General features: G+C 59.4%; 2 protein-coding genes and 1 long non-coding RNA gene across 29 annotated transcripts in view; 2 read left to right on the top strand and 1 right to left on the bottom strand.

The window, feature by feature from the left end:
* The window catches only part of ABLIM2 (actin binding LIM protein family member 2), a 141,422-nt gene extending 129,174 nt beyond the window's left edge, over nt 1–12,248 (top strand). For 25 of the 26 annotated variants that reach the window (XM_047847320.1, XM_047847317.1, XM_047847315.1 and 22 more), the window contains one exon: nt 10,463–12,248. In XM_047847320.1, coding sequence (XP_047703276.1) covers nt 10,463–10,576 — 114 coding nt within the window. In that variant the 3' untranslated portion in view covers nt 10,577–12,248. The remainder of the gene's footprint in view (nt 1–10,462) is intronic. The other variant, XR_007149736.1, reaches the window with a different exon arrangement.
* Nucleotides 12,249–16,916: 4,668 nt separating this feature from the next.
* Nucleotides 16,917–20,836, bottom strand: LOC125159230 (uncharacterized). Its single transcript, XR_007149737.1, has 3 exons — nt 20,699–20,836; nt 20,390–20,515; nt 16,917–17,358 (listed from the first exon to the last, which is right to left on the bottom strand). It is a non-coding gene; the product is annotated as an uncharacterized LOC125159230 (long non-coding RNA).
* Nucleotides 20,837–20,976: 140 nt separating this feature from the next.
* Nucleotides 20,977–22,637, top strand: part of AFAP1 (actin filament associated protein 1) — a 148,430-nt gene continuing 146,769 nt past the window's right edge. For both annotated transcript variants that reach the window (XM_047847311.1, XM_047847309.1), the window contains exon 1: nt 20,977–21,167. The gene's annotated coding sequence lies outside the window, so the exon portion shown is untranslated. The remainder of the gene's footprint in view (nt 21,168–22,637) is intronic.

Below are 22,637 nucleotides of genomic sequence, written 5' to 3'. Positions count from 1 at the left end.
GTGTTGAGTTTCATCATCCAGTCCCCAAGAACGCATCCAAGGGTGCATCTCTGTAATCATTCTCTTCCCCGTCTGAGCCCAGCCAGGAGGCAAACTGGGACTGTTACCACAAGTGGGGCTCGTCCCACATTCTTCGGGGCTCGGAGCTGGGAGGTGAGTGGGGAGTGGGGCAGGAGGGGCCACACCCCAGCAGGACACGGGGGACCCTGAAGTTTTTATGTCAGGGGAGGGAGCTGTATTTTTTTCTTTTTTTTTTTTTAATGTTTATTTTATTTTAGAGGGAGAGAGAGACAGAGTGAGCAGGGGAGGGGCAGAGAGAGACACACACAGAATCCAGAGCAGGCTCCAGGCTCCGAGCTGTCAGCACAGAGCCCGACGCAGGGCTCAAACCCGAAAACCGCGAGATCAGGACCTGAGCCGAAGTCGGACACTTAACCCACTGAGCCACCCAGGCGCCCCGAGCTTTTTTTTTTTAACGTAAAAACAATTTCTAACTCTTGTAGAACTTCAGAAAAATACAAAGAAGAATGCAGACATCACACGGAAATCCCCCAACGAGTCATAACTCCTATTAACTCCACGGTGGACATGTTTCTGGAAATCTCTTTTTGCATAAACACCCGAGACAGCCGAGTCCTATTTTTGATGAGTAGGTACACGCTGTCGACGCAGTGTGAGGTCAGCTCTTTTCTTTTAAATTTGACGTGAACGTTTTCTCTGCCAGTTGACATAGACCTGCTCGTCCTTTTAAACGGCTGGATGATGGTCCCACATCCACACATGGGAGGGTCCGAAGGGCCAGGCTTCTGCTCACGCCCCCACGAGCCGTGGCTCGGTCACGTGGCCAAGCGCCACGCAAGGCAGGCTGGGCGTGCTGGGTGCCCAGCGAGAGGAAAGGGTGAATCTGGTGGACAGATGGTGAGCCCGGCACATCTCTGTAGGGTCCGTCTCTGGAAGGCGGACTGTTCTGTCAGCTTCTCGCCCCTTCCTGCCAGAGCGCTCAGCTGACTCTCTCTCGCATTCGGTGAGTATGTGGCACCGAGCTGGGTCCTGGGATGTGTGTGACGCGCAAAACCCGGCATGAGCTCTGCTCTCCCAGAGTCAGTCTGACCGGGGAGATGGAATCAATCAACCGATAACCCAAATGAGTATATGTCATTATACACCAAGATAAGGGGCTTAACGGGAAGGAATGTGGGCCCGTGAGCCTTTGAAAATGGGTAAAAGTTAATCGGATGTATAAGTGTTGTGTGTGTAGAGGTGTGTGCATGTCTGTAAGGTGAGGTAGGCACATAGGAAGAGAATTCCAGAAAGCACAGACTGTGTGTGCAAAGGCCCTGGGGTAGGAGGAAGCAGGGTTTTTTGAGCAAGAACTTTAAGGAGACTCAGGTGGCTGTAGTTGAGTAGGGTGAAGGTAAGGGTGGGGCCAGGCCGTTCAAGGCCCTGGGCCATGGTAAGCAGTTGGGATTTTAGTTTTAAGAGCAACGGCTTTTAGGTGGGGGAACCACCTGATTAGGTTTGTCACTGAAAGCATCAGCGGGGCTGCTCTGTGAGACCTGGGTTGGCTGTGGGGATGCAGGGAGACCGTTTGGGAGACGATTGCGTCCTCCAAGCAAGACATGCTGGCATATTGGTCAGGGTGGTGGCAGCGTCGTTGTGAGAAGTGGGCAGCGTGGGGATTTGGGCCCTATTTGGGAGGTCGAGGGAGCAGGACTGGGTGATGGAAGGTGCACTGTGGAGTGACGGGCGTATCTGGCGTGACTCCAGGGTGTCGGGAGGGGGTGGCGGTCACTCGGAGCGCGGTGAGACCAGACCCCGATGATGGTGGACACTACGAGGCTTGGCCGGGGAAATTCAGGATGCTTATTAGCCCAGGAAAACGAAAGGTGCCACATAGCTGCCCTTAGCATGTAGTAGATGCTCCATAAATGTTGGTGACGTATACAGGGGGATGATAACCCTCTGCGGCTCTGGAAGTGCAGTCAGATGAACCGTGTGACCGCCCCCCCCCCCCAGAGGGCAGGGCAGAGCAGGGGTCAGCGGGCAGACTTCCAGGGACACCCATCTGGAGCCTGGCTGAACGTCATTCCCGAGATCCAGGGCTCTCTGTCCTAGAGGGTCTGGCCCCTGGTTCCCAGTACCCGAGGGCCTCGTGCCTGGGAGGACCTCGGGCCCTTCCTGATTTGGCGGTGCCCCTCCAAGGGTCTGCTTCTAGGAGGTTCCAGTCTGAGTGGGAGGAGCTTTGCCTGTCCCTGAGAAAGACTCAAGTATCCTGAGACCCCCCCGCACACCTCTGCCTGGCACTTGCCGAATGACATCACCATCCCGTTCGTCCGTCCGTCTCCACATCCTGGTGGAGAGAGAGCTCACCCAGGGTTGGGATAACCTGGGTGTGAATTCAGTCTCTGTAATGTCTAGTTATGTGACCACAGGCGGGTTCCTTCATCACCCTGAGCCTGACTTCTCCCCTGTCAAATGACATTGCTGTGCCGATCGTGCTGGCTGGTTTGAGCGTTTATTCTGTTGTTCAGAGGTAGTCATTAAACACCTCCTGGGAACAGGCCCCAGGCAGGTGCAGGGTGGGCACGACTCAGTTATTTTTTCCACATCACCTCACTTCACCAACCTGAGATTGAGCCACATAGATGACTATGGATTAGAATATGCTTTTCGTGGAAACGAGGGTTACAGAGTGGCCGACACAATGGTGGCTAAGAACTTCAGAAAAAGCAAGATGGCTGTGTGTGAGGGGAGGGGGCGTCAGCGGAGGCCCAGCCACCAGGAGGAGAACGGGAACCCCTTCCTGAGGCTCCGTGCTGGGAGTAAGTAGGACTTTGGAGAATGTATCGGGTTTGGTTTATTTAAATTTTTTTTTTTTTTTTTAACGTTTATTGATTTTTGAGACAGAGAGAGACAGAGCATGAAAGGGGGAGGGGCAGAGAGAGAGGGAGACACAGAATCGGAAGCAGGCTCCAGGCTCTGAGCTGTCAGCCCAGAGCCCGACGCGGGGCTCGAACTCACGGACCGCGAGATCGTGACCTGGCTGAAGTCGGACGCTTAACCGACTGCGCCACCCAGGCGCCCCGGGTTTGGTTTATTTAGTAAGTACTTCTCCCGCCCGACTCTGCACCAGGCTGTTCCAAGCACGTGGCACGTTGGCCTACTGGGTTTTTACCACGCGATGCTGTGGCCACTGAGGAGGCCCCAGGGCTGGCGGGCAGCTCGAGGACTTCCCAGCCACGCTCATGACAGGCGGAGCTGGGATTCAGCCTGAGACGTAGGAGCTGGTGACCTGTGCCGTCTTCCTGGGTTCCAGTCTGGAGAATGAATTGCTAACCTCTCTTCCGTGCCCCGACTCCCCAGCGCACGTTGAGGGACGTTCTGCTCCTTAGGGAGGGCGGTATATCAGCCAAGGTCCTCCAGAGAGACAGAGTCTGTGGGAGATAAAGGGGTGAGCAGCCAGACAGACACGGACATGGGCACGTTTGCGGGAATTGGCTCACGTAGCTGTGGCGGGGGCTGGAGGGTCTGAAATCTGTAGGGCAGCCTGGAGTCCCAGGCGGGATTTGACGCTCTGAGGCACAATTTCTTCTCCGAGAAGCCTCTGGTTTTGCTCTTAAGGCCTCCAACAGGCTGGATGAGGCCCCTTCAGTACTGAGGGCAAACTTTACTAAAGTCCACAGATCGTGGATGTAAACCACATCTATAGATGTCTTCATAGCAGCCCCTAGATCAGTGTTTGGACAAACAGCTGGGCCCCATGTCTGGCTTCTCGTCTGGCCAGGGGCCTGGTGGGTCACTGGAGGGTCCTCCTGACTCGACACCTCTGGGGTCTGCAAGTACTCAAGTCCGCGGGGAGGGGGGCAAGGTGGGGGAGGGAGTGGCTCCTTGCAAAGGAGTCTTGTGGTTTTTTGACTGCCTCCACCAGACCTTGAGGCTAAATGCACACCTTACTTTGCTCCAACAGTAAGAGCCCAGGTGGGAATGTGCCTGAAAAATAAGGACCCTGTGCTAAGAATACCTCCTTTGTTTAAACCCATCCAACCGGTCTGGTGAGAATCTGATAGACTGCTGTAGACTGATGGCGATACTCACTCACGGGTGGGGTGCATCTGAGGGGCCTGCACCAGAAGCTGGGACTCCAGGCAGGGCCTCCTGGGTCCGAGCACGAGCAGTCCTTGGAGGCCAGGCCATCGCAGGGGTGGAGGATGGGGAGGGAGGAGGGAATGGCAGAGGAGAGTAGGGTAGGGTGGTGGAACCAGCCCAGATGGAGTGGAGAGGAAGCTGGGAGGCAGTATGACAGGGACGTGAGAACACAGTTTTAGATTCAGGAATATGCATGGCCAACATGGATTGTCCCTGGAAGAGGGTGGGAGACCAGGCTGCATAGACAGGCCCGTGCCCACCCTCGTGGAGCCGGAAGCCACGTGAGGTCAGCTGGGGCCTGATCAGCTAGGGCACCTAGGAGGGCCTGCTGGAGGAGGGGACGTTTGAGCTGGGACCTGTAGGACGAGGAGGATTGAAGCCCTAGGGTGGCAAAGAGCCTGGAATGTTCTAGAACCCACCATGGAGCAGAGTGGCGGTGGGAGAGGTGGGCGAGGACACACTGACGGTGATGCGGGACCTTGAGGCCACCTGACAGCCTCGTCACTCTGCCCAGCATAGCTTCCGCTTCTTCCCTACGGCATGGGCTCTGGGCGAGGTCATGTGACTGCCTGTGGGGCGTTTCCAGAGCCCCCCCTGGCACAGGCAAGCACTCCCCACACAGTGGCAGCCATTGCCATGATGACGACTGTGTCACAGTGATGGTGATGTCACGGCGATGATGACGTGATGGTGATGTCATGCTGATGATGTCATTGAGATGGTGATTCGTGATGATGATGTCATGATGATGGTGATGTCGTTACAATGGTGACGTCACAATGACGACGATGCTGTTGCAGTAGGGATGTCGTGATGGCCATGGCGCCACGGTACGACAATGCCACCAGAAGGGGCTTCCCGCTAAGGGGCTGAAACTTCAGAGTGTGGGCCCCCCTAAGCGGGACTCCCCTCTGCAGTAGGGGCCCCTCTTCTTGGAGGCTAAGCCGTGGGATTGAGCAGAACTGTACTGTGAGGGGCACCCGGGTGGCTCAGTTGGTTGAGCATCCGACTCTTGATCTCAGCTCAGGTCTTGATCTCCGGGTCCTGAGTTCAAGCCCCACGTTGGGCTCCGTGCTGGGCATGAAGCCTACTTAAAAAAAAAAAAAAAAAATGCACCTTGGAGCCCAGTCCTCCAGAGAAAAGCGGCCCACCCTCCGGCCCAGGCATGGCAGGCTGTGCAGGCCTGGGGCTTGAATCTCACCAGGTCAGCCCAGACCAGTGGGACCGGGGTGCAGGGCCTGGTGCCGGTGGGGGACGGGGTGGTGGGGGGGTGGGAGGAGCAGGCGAGGGTCAGCCAGGCCCCTCCCAGGGGCACAGCTGGGCTCGGAGAAGTGAGGGGCAGCCAGAAGTGCCCTGCTGAGGGGAAGGCTAGAGGAGGGGCAGGCTGGTCCCAGCAGGGCGGGGGGCGCGGGGTAACCCGACCTTGCTGGAGCAGAGGCAGCATGGCTGGGCTACTGGCTACCGGGCCTGGTTCCAGGCTCCCGGGCTCTTAGGCCTGGCCCTGTGGCTTCCTGACTGTGCGACCTTGGGCGAGGCACAGGACCTCTCTGAGCCTGGGTTTCCTGAGGGAATTAAACGAGAGTCTCAGGGTGTGGGGGTGGCAGCGAATGTGGTGAAGGCTCTCACCACTGCCTGGCCCGTGGTCCTCAGTCAGTGCAGAACTGTGGGGTTTGCGTTCCTAACCGGGGTCCCTACCTGGGCCCAGGGTGTCCACGGAGCTCCCTGGCATGACACGGAGGGTGTATGAGTGACGTGTTCCTACTGGGATGGGCCACTTTGCCAATGTCACACAGGGTCTGTGAGGCAACACTGTTGGGGGTTTCTGCCACAAAGCGGTGGTGCGGATGTCCGGGCCTCGGGGCCGGCAGGCCTGCGCGGGGGGCCCTTCTTCAGAGGGGGGGGGAAGCTCTGTGGACCTGCCTGGCTGAGCCGCACGGTGGTCTTGCAGTGCTGCGGGGGGCACGCAGCTCTGGCGCTTCGGGAAGAGCCCTGGGCCCCGGGGCGGAGTTCGGAGTGCCAGCGCGCCGATCGCGGGCTGTGTGACACAGGGGCGTCCCCTGTCTGCGGCTCGGTCTGCAGCCTCTGCAGACGGGAGATGACTGTACGAGTCCCCTGTGCCTTGTACGCATACTGATCACCGCCCTCCCCTCCGTGCGAAGCAACACGGGAGAAACACGTGTGCGCGCATCAGCGGTCGCGGGCTGTTCATCCTGCCGGGAGCAGGTGGTTAGTCCGTATGAGTCTCGCGTTCGGGAGGCCTCCCCTGGTTGGTCCAGGTCACAGAGTGAAGTCAGAGATCCATTTCCCTTAGGAAACAACCTTCTGGCTATGAGATGCCAGCAGAAACATCATTAATGCCTCAGAAGGCATCGAGGCTTCCGGGTCACGGGTGTCTCCTGGACAAGGCCCCCCTGGGCCACCCCTAGTCCCGGGGCTCCCACAGGGACCAAACTGCTCTCGGAGCTGCCTCCCCACCTGTGTGAGATAACTGTGGGGTGAGGGCGGCCCGGTCAGGTTTATTTCTGTGTCCCGGCAGCTGTCCCCACCACCCCACCAGTGAATAAAGGACAGGCCCAGAGCAGGCACCGAGCTCAGCCTGCACACACCCACCCCCAGCGATCCTGCAGCCCACTGGTGGCTGCGAATGCCCTGCGCTGGGTCCTGGGCACAGGTGGGGGAGTCCCCATCTTTCCCCGGGGTGGCCGTTACTGAGGGAACCACAGTACGGGGCGCTCAGCACCTGCCAGGCTGTTCCTACTGCTTAATTTTCGGGAATTTTGCATGCGGTGCATTAAACCCAGCCTCTACTGAAAACCAAGTGAACCTGGGATGCAATAAATTCTATTTAAAGCAAAGGTGCTAAGTACCCAAGACTCAGCCCTTCCTGGCTCCTTTGCTATATTTCCTATCACCCACGCTCTCGAGGTTACGAGCACCGACCGCACCTGTACAGGAGGAACGTCCTAGGACCCCGTGCTGCTTGGTCCCTCTTTCCAACCCTGCACTCAGTGACGTCACGATAGCAGCTTGAACCTGGGGGGTGCGTCCTCACAGCGTGCAAAGAGGCCTGCGGGCTCCGGGAGCCTCCGGTGAGGGTGCCGTCAGGGGGCGCTTCCCGGAGGAGCTGAGATCCAAGGCCAGGTCTGACGAGTGAGCGGGAGTTGCCTGGGCACGTGAGGGGGGGCCGGCCTTCCAGGAGCGCATGAAGGCGCAGACGGGCTCGTTCCCATTTTATAGAATCATAAGTGAGGCGAAGTCACTCAGCACAGCTGGACAGGGATGGAACCGGGACGGGAATCCTGGCGTGTCCGGCTCCTGGGCTGCAGGTCTTTCGGGATGCTGCCCTGGGGGGTCAGATGCAGGCCGACCCCCAGCAAAGCGTGTAGGGCCCCTCCCCCCCCCCCCGCCCTGCTGACAAAATGGCCTCCTCCCCAGGGGCACTTTCTGGGGAGACCGGGGTGCTCCGGGAGTGAGGCTGTGCCTGAGCGAGGCCAACCCACCCCTCGAGAAAGGCTCCGCGCCCTGGGCTTGCCTCCTGCCGGCTCAGGAAGGAGCTTGGCTAGGCCTGACCTTGGTGGGCACCTGGAGGTCGGGCCGCCCTGCCCCCTGGGGAAGCTTCAGGAGCCAGGGCCAGGGGAGTGGGCCCAGGCTCAGAAAGCTGGCCACGGGGGTCAGCTGTACCCCACATGTCCCGCCTGCTGAGGGGCACAGGGTGAAGGGGGTGCGTGAGTCCGCCACTCGGCCTGGAGCCAGTTTATCTGCTTTTGCCAATGAACAGGGCCCCTCAGCTCCTTGTTGCCTAGGCAACAGTGGAGACGCATCCAGGCTAGCTGGGCACTCAGGACCCACAGCTGGGGCTGGGGTGGGGCGAGGGGGGTGGAGACAGATACCTGCCGGGCATTCCTCATTTGAGCCTCGGCCGGCCCTCCCGGGTCCTCAGGGAGCCAAGTTCCGTTCTCGCTCTGCAGCTGAGGTTGGGGGTCCCTGCTAGCCTCTAGGGCTTTCCCTTACCCCAAGGGGTCCCCAACCCAGCTGCCACCAGCCGCTCTGGGCTCTGGGAGGCATGTGACACATACGGGCTCCCGGGTCCCGTGCCACTAAGCCTACCTGGGCAGGCAGTTCTCAGCTCTGGCGAGCACCCAGGGGGTTGCCAAGGCCTGCGGGGCTGGGGACTCGGCTGGGACCCCATGTAGCCTCCCCGCTACTCTCTCCTAATCCCACCATCATCATCGGGCTCCTGTTTGCAGCAGGAATGCAGGACGGCATCATCAAGGTTGAGAGCGCTCGCCTCAGGCTCACCCCAACCCATCCCTGGGGGGGGGGGGGGCTGGCACTGGGGACAGGTGGCCTGTGGGCAGGCTCCAGTCTGGCTCCTCCCCGTCCCCCGGGGGGCCTGCCTGCCTCCCTCCTGCCACTGCTCCACCACGTGGCAGGTGTACAGGTCCCGAGGGTGTGTGTTTCCGTGACCACAGCTTTTCTGACTCAGTTCCCAGGGCATCCTGGGTACAGAGAGCGGAGGTGAGCCGCCTGGGCCCGCAGTCAGGGGTCTGTGGCTTCTCAAGTGCCCCCCCTACCAAGTGCCCCGGCTTGGGGGAGGCTCCCAGGCGCTAGGTGCACACTCGGCCCTCAGCACTGCCCTCCCCACCTTCCCAGCCAGGGTGCTGTGCCCCTCCCTGCTTCTCCCTCCTGCGTATCCCCTACCTGGCTCCCCCCAAGGGCCCTTAACCGCCTCGCCACTGGGATCCCTTCCTGCTCTGCAGGACCATCTTTGGGCACCTCTCCAGTCGCCTCAGGCCTCCCCCTGCTCACTGCACTGAGGACAGCACCGAGGAGGCGGGTCGCCTGCCCCGGCACCAGCTTGGGGCTCTGAGCTGATTCCTGTTCACCTGCACTCGTGGTACCCGCCCAGCCCACTCCCCCGGGGGCCTGGGTCCAGAGCCCAGAGCCAGTGGGTGTCGAGAAGAGTGAGAATGCTTTTCCTCTTGGCTTCCTCGTCCACATCTCGGTGACCCTGCAGTATTCGGGAAGGCTGTGATGCGGTACCCAGAAGCAGGGTGCTGTTGTCCGATGACAATCCTGTATCTCCACAGGCTGGCTGTGGACTCCTGAGCACTCCAGGTCCACACCGTGTAGGTGGTTCATTTTTGGCCAGATCCCTTCCAGTCTGCAAGTTCGAGATACCAGCGGGCAGCTGCTGGCTTCTTCCTGGCAGAGACTTGCTTGATGGGGTGTCTGTGTGTGTGTCTGTGTGTATCTCTTTGTGTGTGTGTGTGTGTGTGTGTGTGCGTGTGCACGTGCCCTGAGTATTCTGGGCCCGGACCCGACAAATAGGGCCTTCTGTGACCCAGCACAAGACAGAGGGTGTCCTGAGCCCCGTCCTGTGGATCTTGGCGGCATCCGGCCTGCACCCCCCGCCCCTGCCACACGCGGTGATCTCTGTGAAGCCGTGAGTGGTGACGGCTGACGTGTATGCTCTCCGCAGGGTTCCCGATGTCTTCACATACACTCCTCTCGGGATCATCACAACCTTTTCTTGCGAGTAGTTTAGTGTCAGAGTCAAGGAAAACGTGTTTGGGGCAAGGATGGGGAGAGTCCCATAAAATTCTCCGTCGTAACCACTTCAAAGTATGCAATTCAGCGGCACCTAGCAGATTCCCCAGGTGGTGTGGCCACCGCCTCGACGTAGTTCTGGAATGTTTGTGCAGCGCCCCCCGCCCTGCTCCCGGAAAGGGAAACGCTGGCCCTCTCCAGCCCGGTCCCTCCCCAGCCCCCCGCAGCCGCACATCTGTTCCTGGTCCCTAAGGATTTGCCTGTTCTGGAAGCTTCCTAGCGATGGAGCCACACAGGATGTGCCTTTTGTGTCTGGCCTCCTTCACTCCGCCTCCCGCTGCGTGTCCTGTTACCGCGCAAGTCAAGACTCCACTGCCGCTGATGGCCGAACGACACCCCGCCGTGTGTGTGCACCACATTTTGTGGATGCATTCGTGCCTCTGTGGGCAGTTGGGTCGTTTCCACGTTTTGGCCTCGGCGAATAACGCCGCTGTGAACACGGGTGTGCAAGGACCCGTTTGAGTCCTGTTCAGTCGGGTCCCTCAGCGAGTGTCTTTCCCTGCGCTTGGTTATGTGCGCTGCGAAGTGGGAGCGGCAGGGATGCAGAGGGAATCAGGGACCTGGAAGGCCCCGGGCCCGCAGGGAGAGCCCCCTGCGTCCTCGACGATGCCGACCCTGGCTCCCGACAGCCCGGCGGTGCGGACGGAGCTGGCCCGACAGCAGAGTTGCTAACCGCTCCTCTCTGGGTCTCCCGGTTTGTTTGCAGAGGCACCTGTCGCCCGAGGAGTTCCAGGAAGTGTTTGGAATGAGTGTGCAAGAGTTCGACCGCCTGGCCCTCTGGAAGAGGAATGACCTCAAGAAGAAAGCCCTGTTGTTTTGACGGCCTCCAGCGTGCCAGCGACAGAGCGTGGGACAGCTGGCGAGAACCACAGAACCCCCTCCTTCCGCACCTGGCTCTGGCTTCTCTGTGTCCCTGCGGGCGGGCGGCGGGCCCCTGGAGAGCGCGGGGTGGGAGGCTGGGGCGGGAGGATGTTCCAGAGCGGGTGCGGCCTCTAGTTTCTGCCAGCTACGCTCCTGCCCCTAGTTCAGAGCCCAGACGCCTTGCTTCGCGCTGCACGTGTAACCCACATCACGGAGGGGCTGCAAAGATGCTCCCGGGACCTTGACCGTGCGGCGCCCCCCCCCCCCCCACCCCGGCCCCTGTGCAGTGCCCCACCCCCCGTGATAGGCCCTGGGGGCGCACAAAAGTGCCTGGGCCTTGGGATTTGAGGAGGTCTGTCAACGACAGACGCTGGCACGACACAATCACGGGTGGGTGGGCCTATGGCTCCCAGCGCCTGCTCCCCACCCCCCTCCCCCGCTTGCTCAGCCCTGGGGAGGCACAGCCTCGCGCGCAGACAGGCCAGGCCTGGCCAGGGAGAGCGCTGAGGAGCACCCAGGGCCGCTCGAAGCGAAGCGTGGGGTGCATGATGTTTGCCGCCGTTTGTGACGAGTCTGTTTTTAGGGACAACCGTCCACCGGACAGGGTACCTTCTGCCGGGGCCCTCCGTGCACTGCATTTTTCTTCCAGATCATCCCCTAGATGCCTAAATGATATCTTTAAAGTAACACAGAAGTTTTTATTTTATTAAAAAGCATAGGCTACTTAAACATAAGACGACATAGATAGAGTTCCATTTTACGGTCCCGCGGAAGGGGAGCGCCTCCGGCCTTACTCTCCAGTGTCCGGTCCTGTGTGCTTTCGCTTCCCCGTGTGCTCCTCGCGCACACGGCTCCTTGTCGGGTTTCTTTGCTTTTCTTCTTTTTCACCTGCCACACCAGCCCTCGGCCACGTAATGCCGTTTCTAAGTATGCGTGATGTGTCGCCATCACTGTTTGCCTGGCTGTTACTTTCCGCATCCCGGAGAGAAAAGATCCTCCTCTGGTGGCCAAAGCCCCGGAATAAAGGATTTCCACGCACCCAGCCTAACACCCAGCGTAGCTCTTGGGGTGCCCTTTTGTGACATGGCCGGTGGTGCCCGCCTTAGCCCGGTGCGTGCGTGGCCCCGAGGCAGGCACCGGCCGCTGGGGAAGGAGGAGGGAGACACCCCCCCTTTTCTGACCTGCCCGCTCCGCAGCAGAAGCCCGGCCGGGCCCCCAGCTGAAAGGCGTCCGCGTCTGTAATCGGGTGCGGGTCGGGGCGCGGTGCCTGTCGCAGGCGGCTTGTAGAGTGGGTTGAGAGGTTCGCGAATCAGTAGGAAGGTGTCACCGAAGTCTGTCTTCCCTGTCTTCTGTGGAGCTGTGTCTTTCTGTGCGTCCTGAACACCCGTCCGTGAGTCAGTGTTACTCAGATCCTTCCGGCCCCCCGCCTCGCACCCCGTCGTGCACCGGCTCCTCACCGGCCCCGGCTCGGCCAGGGAGGGGGAGTTTCTAGCACCTAATGCACTTCCTTCCATTTAGCAGAGCCTGAGCAACTGGAAACCCCCATTTTTCTCACTAGTGCATTGTCATGTCAGCTCCCAGGGGAGCCTGGAAAAATAAAGGTCGGTGTATCCTAACTTGTGAAGGTCAAAGCCGCTTCTCATAAACGTGTGTCATTTCTAACGGCACGGGCTGGCGCCCGGGGAGACTGCCTGCTGAAAGCAGTGGCCCTGGATGGGCACAGGGTGGAGGCGGTGCCTCGAGGGGCGGGACCCACATCCACATGGGACACCCCTGTCTCAAGACAGCAAGTCAGAGGCACTTGCCAGCCAGCACCAGGCGCCAGTGATAGAAAGGGGGGGTGGGAGCTGATGCCTGTCCCTGTCGGGCTGGGGAGACCAACCAGCAAACAAAGACAAGACTGACCGCTGCCCTCCGGAGGGGCCCCTGATACACCCAGAGGTCAGTGAAGGGAAGGGCATTCCAGGCTGAGGGAACAGCAGGAACAGACACAGTGAGCTGGAGATAGCCTCCGAGGTTCTGGAAAGTTCCGTAGCTGGTTAAGGCTGGAGCACACCGCTAAGGAAGGGAGGAAAATGCAGGTGGGGCTCCCTCGAGGGAGGGCCCAGCAGGTCTGTCCCCCCACAGTCGCCAATGCCACTCTGGGATTAAACGTCCCCTCATCTCTACTTTGTTCAGACGACTGACTACTCAGACTCAGTATACCACTACCGAGAGACTCCTATGACAAAACACCGTTGACTGGGTGGCTTAAACAACACACATTTGTTTCTCATCGTGGTGGAGTCCGGAGGTCCAAGATCGAGGTGCTGGTGAGACTGAGTAGTGAGAGCCCACTCCCTGGCTTGCTGCCCCTCGCTGCGTCCTCCCTTGGTGGACAGAGATCACCCTTCCATTCTGCCTCATCTTCCTGGAAGGGCACGGTCCCATGGTGAGGGCCCCACCCTCACGGCCTGATCATCTCCCAGAGGCCCCATCGCACCGGTTAGGGCTTCCGCACGCTTTGGGTTTTCCCCCTCAAAGCCGGTCCACGTGTACCCGGTCGGCCCATCTTGGCAAATGGCACAACCGTATCCCCCGTGGTAAACGGGCACGCTTCCCTCAGCCCCCGAGGACCCAGCAGAAGGCCTGACTCCACGGCAGGTATCCCCCTTGCGTCTTTCCGCCTCCTCGGACCCTGTCACAGAATCGTTCACGCCGGCGGCCCGTGTGGGATGGAAGGCGGCTACCTTACTGCCCACCTTGGGAGGCTGGTGTGCACCTGGCCGGGCCCAGGCAGACTGGGGCACGTGGTCGCCCCGACCACACTGAGCCCATGCTCACCCCTCCCTGGATGGACACAGCACGTCCCAGGGTCTCTGCTTCTTCCCCAGGCGAGGCCCTTCTCTACCTTCTGGGCTCAGCTCAGAAGTTCCTAAGTCAGACGGGCCGCTCGCCGGCCCTGTAGAAAGTCCGCCCCGGGCCCGTGCTGGGATTCACACTTGCCCCTGTTCTGTTTATTGGCTCCTTCCCTCCACCACCGGTAAAGCCAAGCGGGCAGTTTCACAGTAGTTTGGTAACAGTGCTCTGCGACCCAGAAGTTTCGTTGGGCTGTTTGGTAGCGAGGCTGGAGCCCATCTACTACATAAAGAGCATCTCAGAACTGGTTTCCATCCCCTTGTCTCCCGCTCCCGGACCCCCACCTTCCGGGTGGAAGACACCCCGGCAGCCGGAGAGGTGGCTCACCTGTGCTGGGAGTTCTGGGACCCAACACAGCCCTCTGGGTGGGGGGGGGGGGGGGGGTGTCCCTAGGGAGCACGCTTTGGAAGAGTTTAACAAGAAAGGACATCAGTGCCACCTAGTGGCCACCAGGGGCCGCCAGGCTAGTGGGGAACTAGGTTTCACGAATAATAGAGGCTCCCTTTCCTTCTGTCTGAATCATGAGGCCCAGGGAACGTTCTCAGCTGGACATCTTTCCGGAGAGTTCCACCGAGCAGCCCCACCTGCTGACAGCTCTTCCCGCCTCTGCCCCCTGAGCATGTCTCTACTCAACACTTAGATGCCACGTCATCCCCTCTGGTCCATCCCGTGCTCAAGAGCCCATGGAAATCTGTCTATAGCACACATTTGCCCATGAGCCGGGCTGCCTCACTGGGGCTCTGGGGCCCGTTCCCCGACTCCTTCACTGGCACCGCCTGGCCACTGACTCCCGCCACAGACGCCTCCTTCCTCCTCCCCTCATACCCTTGTTTCTCAGGCAGCACCTTCTCACCTCCCTCCCAAACACAGTGCCCTTTGCAAAGGCTCTTTCCTCTCCCTGCGATGCCCCAACTAGCAAACCCCTGTCCATCCTTCAATACTGAGCTGAGATACAATCTTCTCCGCAAAGACGTCCATGAGATGCCCCCCCTCCCCCCATTGTTATCACTCTTCCTTCCGTCCAGATAACCTCGTTCCTCAGCAAATATTCACTGAACTGGGCATGAAAAAGACACCGTCCCTGACCCTCAAGAGGAGGAAAAAGGTACTGTGGATTGAACTGTGTGCCTCACAAGTTCACACACTGACCCTGAGCTGGGGGAGGGGCGGGCATACCCTCTATCCTGTCCGAAATCTCTGCTCTCATTGACCTCCTGCCTTGGACTCCATCTGACCCATCTTCCCTCAAGGGGGCCTTCTTCCAGCTGCCCTGGGTCACCGACTCCAGGCTGGCTCCTGACAGGACCCCTGTCCCCAGTGAGTCTGAGCATGCACAGACCCCAGTTGTGCCAGCTTACAGTCTTTGTCCCCAGCACATGAAGGCCTCAGGCGTGCCGGGGTTGCTGGGAACTTGCTTTACGGGCCCCCAGCGCTGGTTGGGGCTAATATTGGGTTAGATGCTCCCAACAAGTCCTACGAGGCTTTGGCGACCCCTTTCCGCCAGCTGCCAGCAGCCCAGTCATTCTCGCCTGCCTGAGTCTTTTACCTTGCCTGCACTAAAAGCTTCATGGTCTTTCACATGTTTCCAGGATTTTTTTCTGCCCTAGACAAGTCGATAACAAGGACAGCCTTTCGGTTTGGGTTTATGGTCACTCTCTGGACTCAGATGTTCTCAAGAGAGCCCCGTAGCACAGTGGGCAGTGGGGAGGCATCCCCCCGTTCCCTCTGGGGGGTAAGGCCATTCTAGCTCTGTGTCCATCTCTTCCGATGCCGACCAGCTGTGGCTTCCCCCAGACCCCCGGCTCTGCTGAGGAGGGGCAACTGCCTTACAGTCAAGAGGTCAATCGAGAGGTCAGCTTCTGGGGCAGTGGCTCACCCCCTCCTCTGGGTGCTCCCAAACGCACCTGCTGATCCATTTTCGTCCAGAGCAGTGCAGCTCTCTGCCTCAGCCCAGCCACCTATGGCCTATAGTCGCCTCTAACCTTCCTTTCCAGTGGCTTCCCAGACCAATACTTGTGTTTTTCTCTGGGAAAGGAATTCTGAGGTTTGCTCTTAGAGCACTATCTCTGCCCTTCTTCCTTTGCCATGAGCTGTCCCCGGGAGAAGAGGTTGGAGGGGTCAGGCCTGGGAGAAGGAGAATGATATGGATGCTTTTGCCACAATTCTGGGGAGAGCTGCAAAGGCTGAGGGGGGCTGTGGATTCCGGAAAGACAGCCAGCAGGACCTGGAGGTTGGGTGTGGGGATGGGGGCGAGGGTGGGACCCCACTCACTGGCAGGGCAATGGGGCAGATGCTGGAGACACTGGTGAGTGAGAAACCTGAGAGGAACAGCAGGTCTGGGATGTGGAAGACAGGTGTGGGCCACGGCGTGTCCCGGGTGAGGTGCCCAGGGGCCGCCCTATGGAGGTGCCCCAGGCACCGCTGGGCTGACAGGCTTGAGACTCGGTGGATGGAGGTGGCAGGGCGGGACGTTTGTGAGGGATGGCCAGAGTCACAGGCCCTCACGAGCCATCCCTGGGGACGGTGCAGAGTGAGAAGAGGGGACCCAGCGGAACACTGGCTTTTTGTGGACTTAGACTTCCTACGTCTGGTGCAGGAAGAATGGGGTACAGAGGTGACCGAGGAGGGCAGCAGGACAGGGAGGGAGGCAGGCGGGTGTGATACAGCTGAGGCCGAGGGGAGAGAGGGTTAACAAGAGGGCAGATGGCAAGGTGAGATGCAGACTGACGGATGAGACATGGGACGGAACCATGTGGGGGTGGAAGAGGCAGACGGGCACCAAGGCTGTGACACAGAAAAGCACATGCTGGCCGTATGTGCCCGGGTCTGAATGCGGGAGAGACCCTGGGCAGCAGTCAGGAGGGCGAAAGAGGAGACAGAGGGCTCGTTCGTGCGGATGAAGGTCTGGGTGCTGATGGATTGATGCAGGGTGGTCAGAGAAGGCGGCAACTGAGTCGATCCAGGGGAGGCGAATCCGTCCTTCCAGGCTGGTCCCTGCTCCCTCTAGTCCCAGAATCTAGGAAGACTGTGTCAAAGGCATCGTGTTGCTTACCTTGGCATAGAAATATTTCATAATCATGTTTTTTCCTCAAGAGACTTGTTACTGGAAAAGTCTGGGAAGAGGTCTCAGGTCACGAACCCCACCAAGTAGCCCTTCGCAGTATCAGACTAGGTCAGGAGCTTCCATAAAGAGCATTGGTGCAACTTTGGGGTCATTAAGCCCTGATTTATTTTCCTATTGAATGAATGCTCTCTTTCTATTAGGACTGTGGTGGCAGACAGGGATTGGGCTTATTTTCTGAGGTTCCGGGAGGTCCCAACATTTTATTTTCATATAGGACACACCTTTTTACTAGTCAGAGCTATGAAACCTGCCCGGACTGGTTCACTGCGTGGTGAATTTCGTGTCAGTGATCGTGGGGCCCAAATAGGATGGCCACTGATGAGGAAGGAGAGAGTCAGGCTGGGTTTCTCCATGTGACAGACACGTGTTGAATGCCTATGTATGTCGGTTAGGAGTTCCGTAAGTAACAGAAAAATTGACCAGCACTGGCTGACACAGCCAAGGGGGTTTGCTTTTCCTCCTCCACAGGGAATCTGGAGGCAGGCGATTCCCTGCCTTGATCCGGTGGCTCCAGGATGGAAGAGTCAGGATCTGCTTCTGACTTTGCTCATTGTCAAGTGGCTGCTACGGGTCCAGGGGTCACACGTGTGTCCAAAGGTAAACGCATGAGCTCCACTGCCGAGAAAAAGCAGCATCAGCGGGGTCTACCCCTTTTCTCGAAGAGGAACACCTTCTCTGGAAGCTAATGGTGTGCCGGTAGATCTTCACTCATCGGCTTTCTGGGGGGTGGGAAGGAGGAAGATAGTCCTGATCTATCGTCGTTACCAATTTCTGCAGCATAAATCCTCCCACCACATCTAATTTCAAGCTACCAACATGCCGTTGCTGGCGGCAGCCATGAGAACAGATGTCAGTAGCAGCACATGATATAGAATTTCTATCATACAGTAGATCTAAAATCTTCAGTAGCATAGATAGTCACAAACCACAGTAAAATGACTAGGAGCCAATTCTGGATATTTATTTTTGATTTTTTTTTAATGTTTATTTTTGAATTAAAAATTTTTTTTTTTCAACGTTTATTTATTTTTGGGACAGGGAGAGACAGAGCATGAACGGGGGAGGGGCAGAGAGAGGGAGACACAGAATCTGAAACAGGCTCCAGGCTCTGAGCCATTAGCCCAGAGCCCGACGCGGGGCTCGAACTCACGGACCGCGAGATCGTGACCTGGCTGAAGTCGGACGCTTAACCGACTGCGCCACCCAGGCGCCCCTAATGTTTATTTTTGAAAGAGAGAGACAGAGCGTGAGCAGGGGAGAGGCAGAGAGGGAGGGAGACACAGAATCCGAAGCAGGCTCCAGGCTCCGAGCTATCAGCACAGAGCCCGATGCGGGGCTCGAACTCACGAGCCGTGAGATCACGACCTGAGCCGAAGTCGGACGCTTAACCGACGGAGCCACCCAGGCGCCCCAATTTTTGATTTTGATATAACTTTTGTTTTTGATATAACTTTCATTGTAAGTGCATATAATTTAATTTTTAGGTAGCCATTTTGTTTAATAAGTGACTTTGCACAATTCCCAAAGGGTGAACAATCAGCTCTCAAGGCCTGCTCCAAATTGGCCCCAGGGCACCAACTGCTGGAAACCTTTCAGCCAACTTCCACCAGGTCTCACTGGCCAGGACAATGTCACATGGTCCCCTCAGGCTGTGAGGGAGGCTCGGAAGACAAGACACTATTCAAGTCTCTATGATGGAATATGGCCAAGGGAAAGGGGTCAGAGAGGACAGTGGGGCCAGCCAGCAAGCTGACTGCTTGGTCTCCTCCAACCGACTGCCCTAGAACAGGACTGTGCTGGGCATTTGGAGCACAGTGGGGAGCGAGACAAAGTCCATTCCTGTTCTCGTGGGGCTTTCAAGTTCATAAGAAATAATCACAAATGTAGAAGCATAACACAATGCACACATTTCTTTTTTTTTTAAACTATTTTTAAAAATTTATTTCCTTTTTTGAGAGACAGAGCAAGCGAGCAGGGGAGGGACGGAGGGAGCGAGAGAGAGAGAGAGAGAGAGAGAGAGAATCCCAAGCAGGCTCCGTGCTGTCAGTGCACATTCTGACGCAGGGTTCGATCCCCTGAACCGTGAGATCACGACCTGAGCTGAGATCAGGAGGTGGACACTTAACCCATTGAACCACCCAGGCACCCCCATGATGCACACATTTCGTAACTAGTTTCTGAGTTAGAGTTTGGCACGTTGTAGCTGGGTCCTCTGCTCAGGGTTCACCAGGCTACATTCAACATTTTGGCTGGGCTGCATTCCCTAGTGGAGGCTTCACTAGGGGAAAACCCATTTCCAGGCTCATGCAGGTTGCTGCCTGAATTTATTTCTGCGGGCCTGCATGACATGGGGGTTAGCTTTTTGCTGACTATAGGCTGGAGAGTGTCCTCAGGTCTTACAGACTATCGGCCAGGTGGGCTTCCCCAAGGCCATCTCATCCAGAATGGCAGGTGACATCTTCAAAGCCTGTAAGTGTGACCTCTGTCTCTAGTCTGTGAAGACAAGTGCTTATGTAATATAATGTGACCTTGGGAGTGATACCCCACCATGTTGGCCACATTGTATTGGCCAGAAGCGGTCACAGTTTCTGCCTGCACTCAAGGCAGGGGATGGGTGTGCCTCATTGGAGGTCACCTTAAGGTGCGTCTGCCATGGTTGTAGCATTGGGGGGGGGGGCTACAAAGCCTTCCTGGGGAAAGTGACACTTAGGGAGAGACTGGAAGGGTCAGTAGGAGGTGGCTAATACAGGGAGAAAAGTGTGTCAGGCAGAGGGCAGCGTGTGCGAAGGTCTGAAGCCTGGGTGACCATCCTTTGTTGAAACTACTGTACTCCCTGGGATTTTATTTTCCTGTTCTCTGAGGACATCCCCAGACCACAGGGGGGCCCTGGCTGGAGAGGAGTAGGGAAGCTTCTTATATTCGTGGAGGAATTTGTCTGGCAAATCAGCTTGGAAGTCAGGCTTTCAGTGTTGTCCGTGTGTGCGAGTGTGTGTGTGTGTGTGTGTGTTTCTGCATGTTCAAGTGATGAGTGAGTTGAGGAGGACTGAGGACAAAGTGCAAGCTAGCACACCCCCGACCCCCTCCCCCCCCCCCCCCCCCAGGTGGGATGTGTGTGTCATTCCTCAGGCACTCCCGGCTGCCCAAGGACAAAGGAAAGGAGAAAACGAATGGGCAGCTGATAGAGATCACAGTCCTGAAGGACATGGGTTTACTAAGCTCTTAGTTTAGAAACATCTTAGTAAATTACAAGAAAAAGGCAATCGTATCAACAGCCTCCTCTCCCGAAACCCATGGACTCAGTTTCCTGGAGCCCCAACATCACCCTTCCATAGTGATATGGGGAACAAAGGCCGAAGGAAATGCCGGGTAAAATTTAATTTATAGCCTGCAGCCCGTTGACAAATACTTACGGCAAATACAGAGTGGAACGTCTCTCCAGGAACCCCCTGCTGTCATAAGGTTAATGCCTCAGTAGAGGGAAAACAACCTTAGCTTGACCGTAGCTGGGCCTCCGGCAGCTTAGGACTCCTCGTTAGCACATCAAAGTCCCGCTGGAGGCCTCCCTTTGACTTCACTTCCCCAACTCCGTAGTGTAAAACCAGCCATTCTTCACAACCCCAGCGCAGCCCTTCCAGCCCTTGGGTCCTGTCCCCGTGCTTTAATAAAATCCCCTTTTTGCACCAAAGAGGTCTTCGAGAACTCTTTCTTGGTCGTCGGCGCCGGCCCCCCCCCCCCCCATCACCCGCAAACCTCATCACAAGGAGATGGGACTTTATCCATTTATCCATCTGTCCTATTAGCATTCGCTGAGCGCCTTAGGGCACCGGGCTCTGTTGTGTGCGCAGAAATGAATCAGAGTCCGACTCTTGGCTTGTCCTAGAGAGAGATCACGCTTCACTGAGGGTGGGGGGTGGGGTACCCGCTCAGGCAAGTCCAGCTGGTGCTGTGACAGAGTGGCAATGCGGACAGGGACCGCACGAGGGAGTGAGGGAAATAAGACACTCCACGGTGATTTCAGATTTTAGCCTGAGCGACTGGGTGGATGGAGAGGCCATTTACCGAGAACGAGAAGAATGAGCTTTGGGCTCCGGCTGAGCACACAGCCTGCCGAGCAGATTCTGAACGGACTGGGCCGCGGACTCACCGGGCCGGCCCCAGCGAGACCCCCGCAGCCCCGCCCCGGCGCGGCCCCGCCTCCTCCTTTGTTTCCTTCGGCCCCGCCCCCTGCGCGTGGCTTCCTCCCCATTGGTCGGGGGGTGGGCCCCGAACGCCGGGCGCCGCCGGGGGCGGGGCGAAGGGGCGCGGGTGGGGCGAGTGCGCCTGCGCGGTGCCTGAGGCCGGCCGCAGCCTGGCGCCGGCTGCTGCTCCGCGCGGAGCCCGAGCCCGAGCCCGAGTCGGAGACGGGCTGAGGCGGCGGCTTAGGCGGCCCCGCCCCGGGGCTCCATTGTTGCGGCGGCCGCGGCTCTGCGGGCTGCCCGGCTCTGTTCCGCTCGGCCCGGAGCGAGCGCCGCTGAGGCGGTGACCTGAGGTGAGGCGGCGGCGGCGGCGGCGGCGGCGGCGGCGGCGGCGGCGGGGCCGGCCCGGCCCGAGTCCGGGGCGGGCAGGGGTCGAGGGGCCGGCCGAGGGGCCGGAGCCGGTGGGGGGACGGGGGCTGGACGGGGGTCTCGGGGTCCGACCGAGCCCGGGACAGGCAGGGGTTCCGGGGCCGGGCGAGGGTCCAGGGTCGGTGGGGGGCGGGGGCTGGGCGAGGGTCTCGGGGCCGGATGGGGTCCGGGGCAGGCAGGGGTCCCGGAGCTGGGTGAGGGTCCGGAGCCGGTGGCGGCCCAGGGACTGGACCGGGAGTCTCGGGGGCCGGCGAGGGTCCCGGGCCGGTGGGGGGACGGGGGCCGAGCGGCGGGGCTGGCCTGACGGAGGTCCCGGGTGGCAAGGGTCCCGGGCCCGGCGGGGGTCCGGAGTTGGGCGAGGTTCTTCCTCGGTGGCGGACAGGCGGGGGCTCCGCCGACCGGACCGGGGTTTCGGGGCCGCGCGCAGGCCCAGGGGTCGGACGGAGTCCCGGGCGGCGGGGGTCCCCGCGCCGGGTGTGGCAGGTCCGAGCGGGGCACCCGCGGGGTCGCAGCCCGAGGTGGCAGCCGCCACCCTGAGCCTCGCAGGACCAAGATCGGGACTGACCCCGCGGTCGCGCATCCGGGGCGCCCGGGCGTTGTCTCCGCCTTGGGTGGCACCCAGGGGGCTCTGCGCCTGCTGCGACCCCGCGTGGCCCCCGGCGTGAACGCCCGCGGGGCTTCTGATCGCTGAGAGCGGGGTTCCGGCTCCGGCCTGGCTCCCCCTATGGTGTGGCTGGTGCACTGTGTCGTGAAGGTGGGTCTGCGTCGGCCCTTGCGCGTGGGGAATCCGGGACGTCCTGCGTGCTGTGCCCTCCGTCCGCCCATGGTGTGGCCGCCTTGCTGTGTCTCACTGAGGGTGATGGCAGGGACTCTGAGCGGGCGGGTCCTGGTCCCCCTGAGTGTGAGCGGCGCTGTCTTTCTGCCCCCCTCCACGACTGGTCAAGTGAATGTGTGTTACCCACGGTGGCCCTGCGTGGACCCCTGCCGCCGGTGTCCTGGCCACCCTGTGAGTTGGGAGACTGCCCCTGTCCACGCCCCCCCCCCCCCCCGCCCCACCTGGGGGCTTGCAGGGGTGTGATCCCACCCCTGTGAGTGTGTGTGTGGTGGCCTGTGTGGGTGGTGGCTCCCGGCAGAGTGTAGCGGGGTGCACGGGGCGCAGCTGGCCTGGGTAGGACAGCTGACTCCCTTTTTCATCGCCTTCGTTTTTCTTCCGCCAAATGAGCAGAAATGGGGAGCGGCATCGCGGGGCTGCACTTCTGGAACCCACCCCTCTCCCTGGCGGGTCCCTGGGGACCGCGAGGCTGTCACTGGCCCGCCCAGGGACCGCGCAAGTCAGGCCGCCGCGTTTCCTGCTCCGGTGCGAGAGCAGGCTCTCATTGGAGGGAGCCGAGCCC

This window comes from Prionailurus viverrinus, unplaced genomic scaffold, assembly GCF_022837055.1.
Source record: "Prionailurus viverrinus isolate Anna unplaced genomic scaffold, UM_Priviv_1.0 scaffold_45, whole genome shotgun sequence".
Taxonomy (NCBI): Eukaryota; Metazoa; Chordata; class Mammalia; order Carnivora; family Felidae; genus Prionailurus; species Prionailurus viverrinus.
Note: the sequence above shows the minus strand (reverse complement) of the source record. Positions and strands in the feature narration are given on the sequence as shown.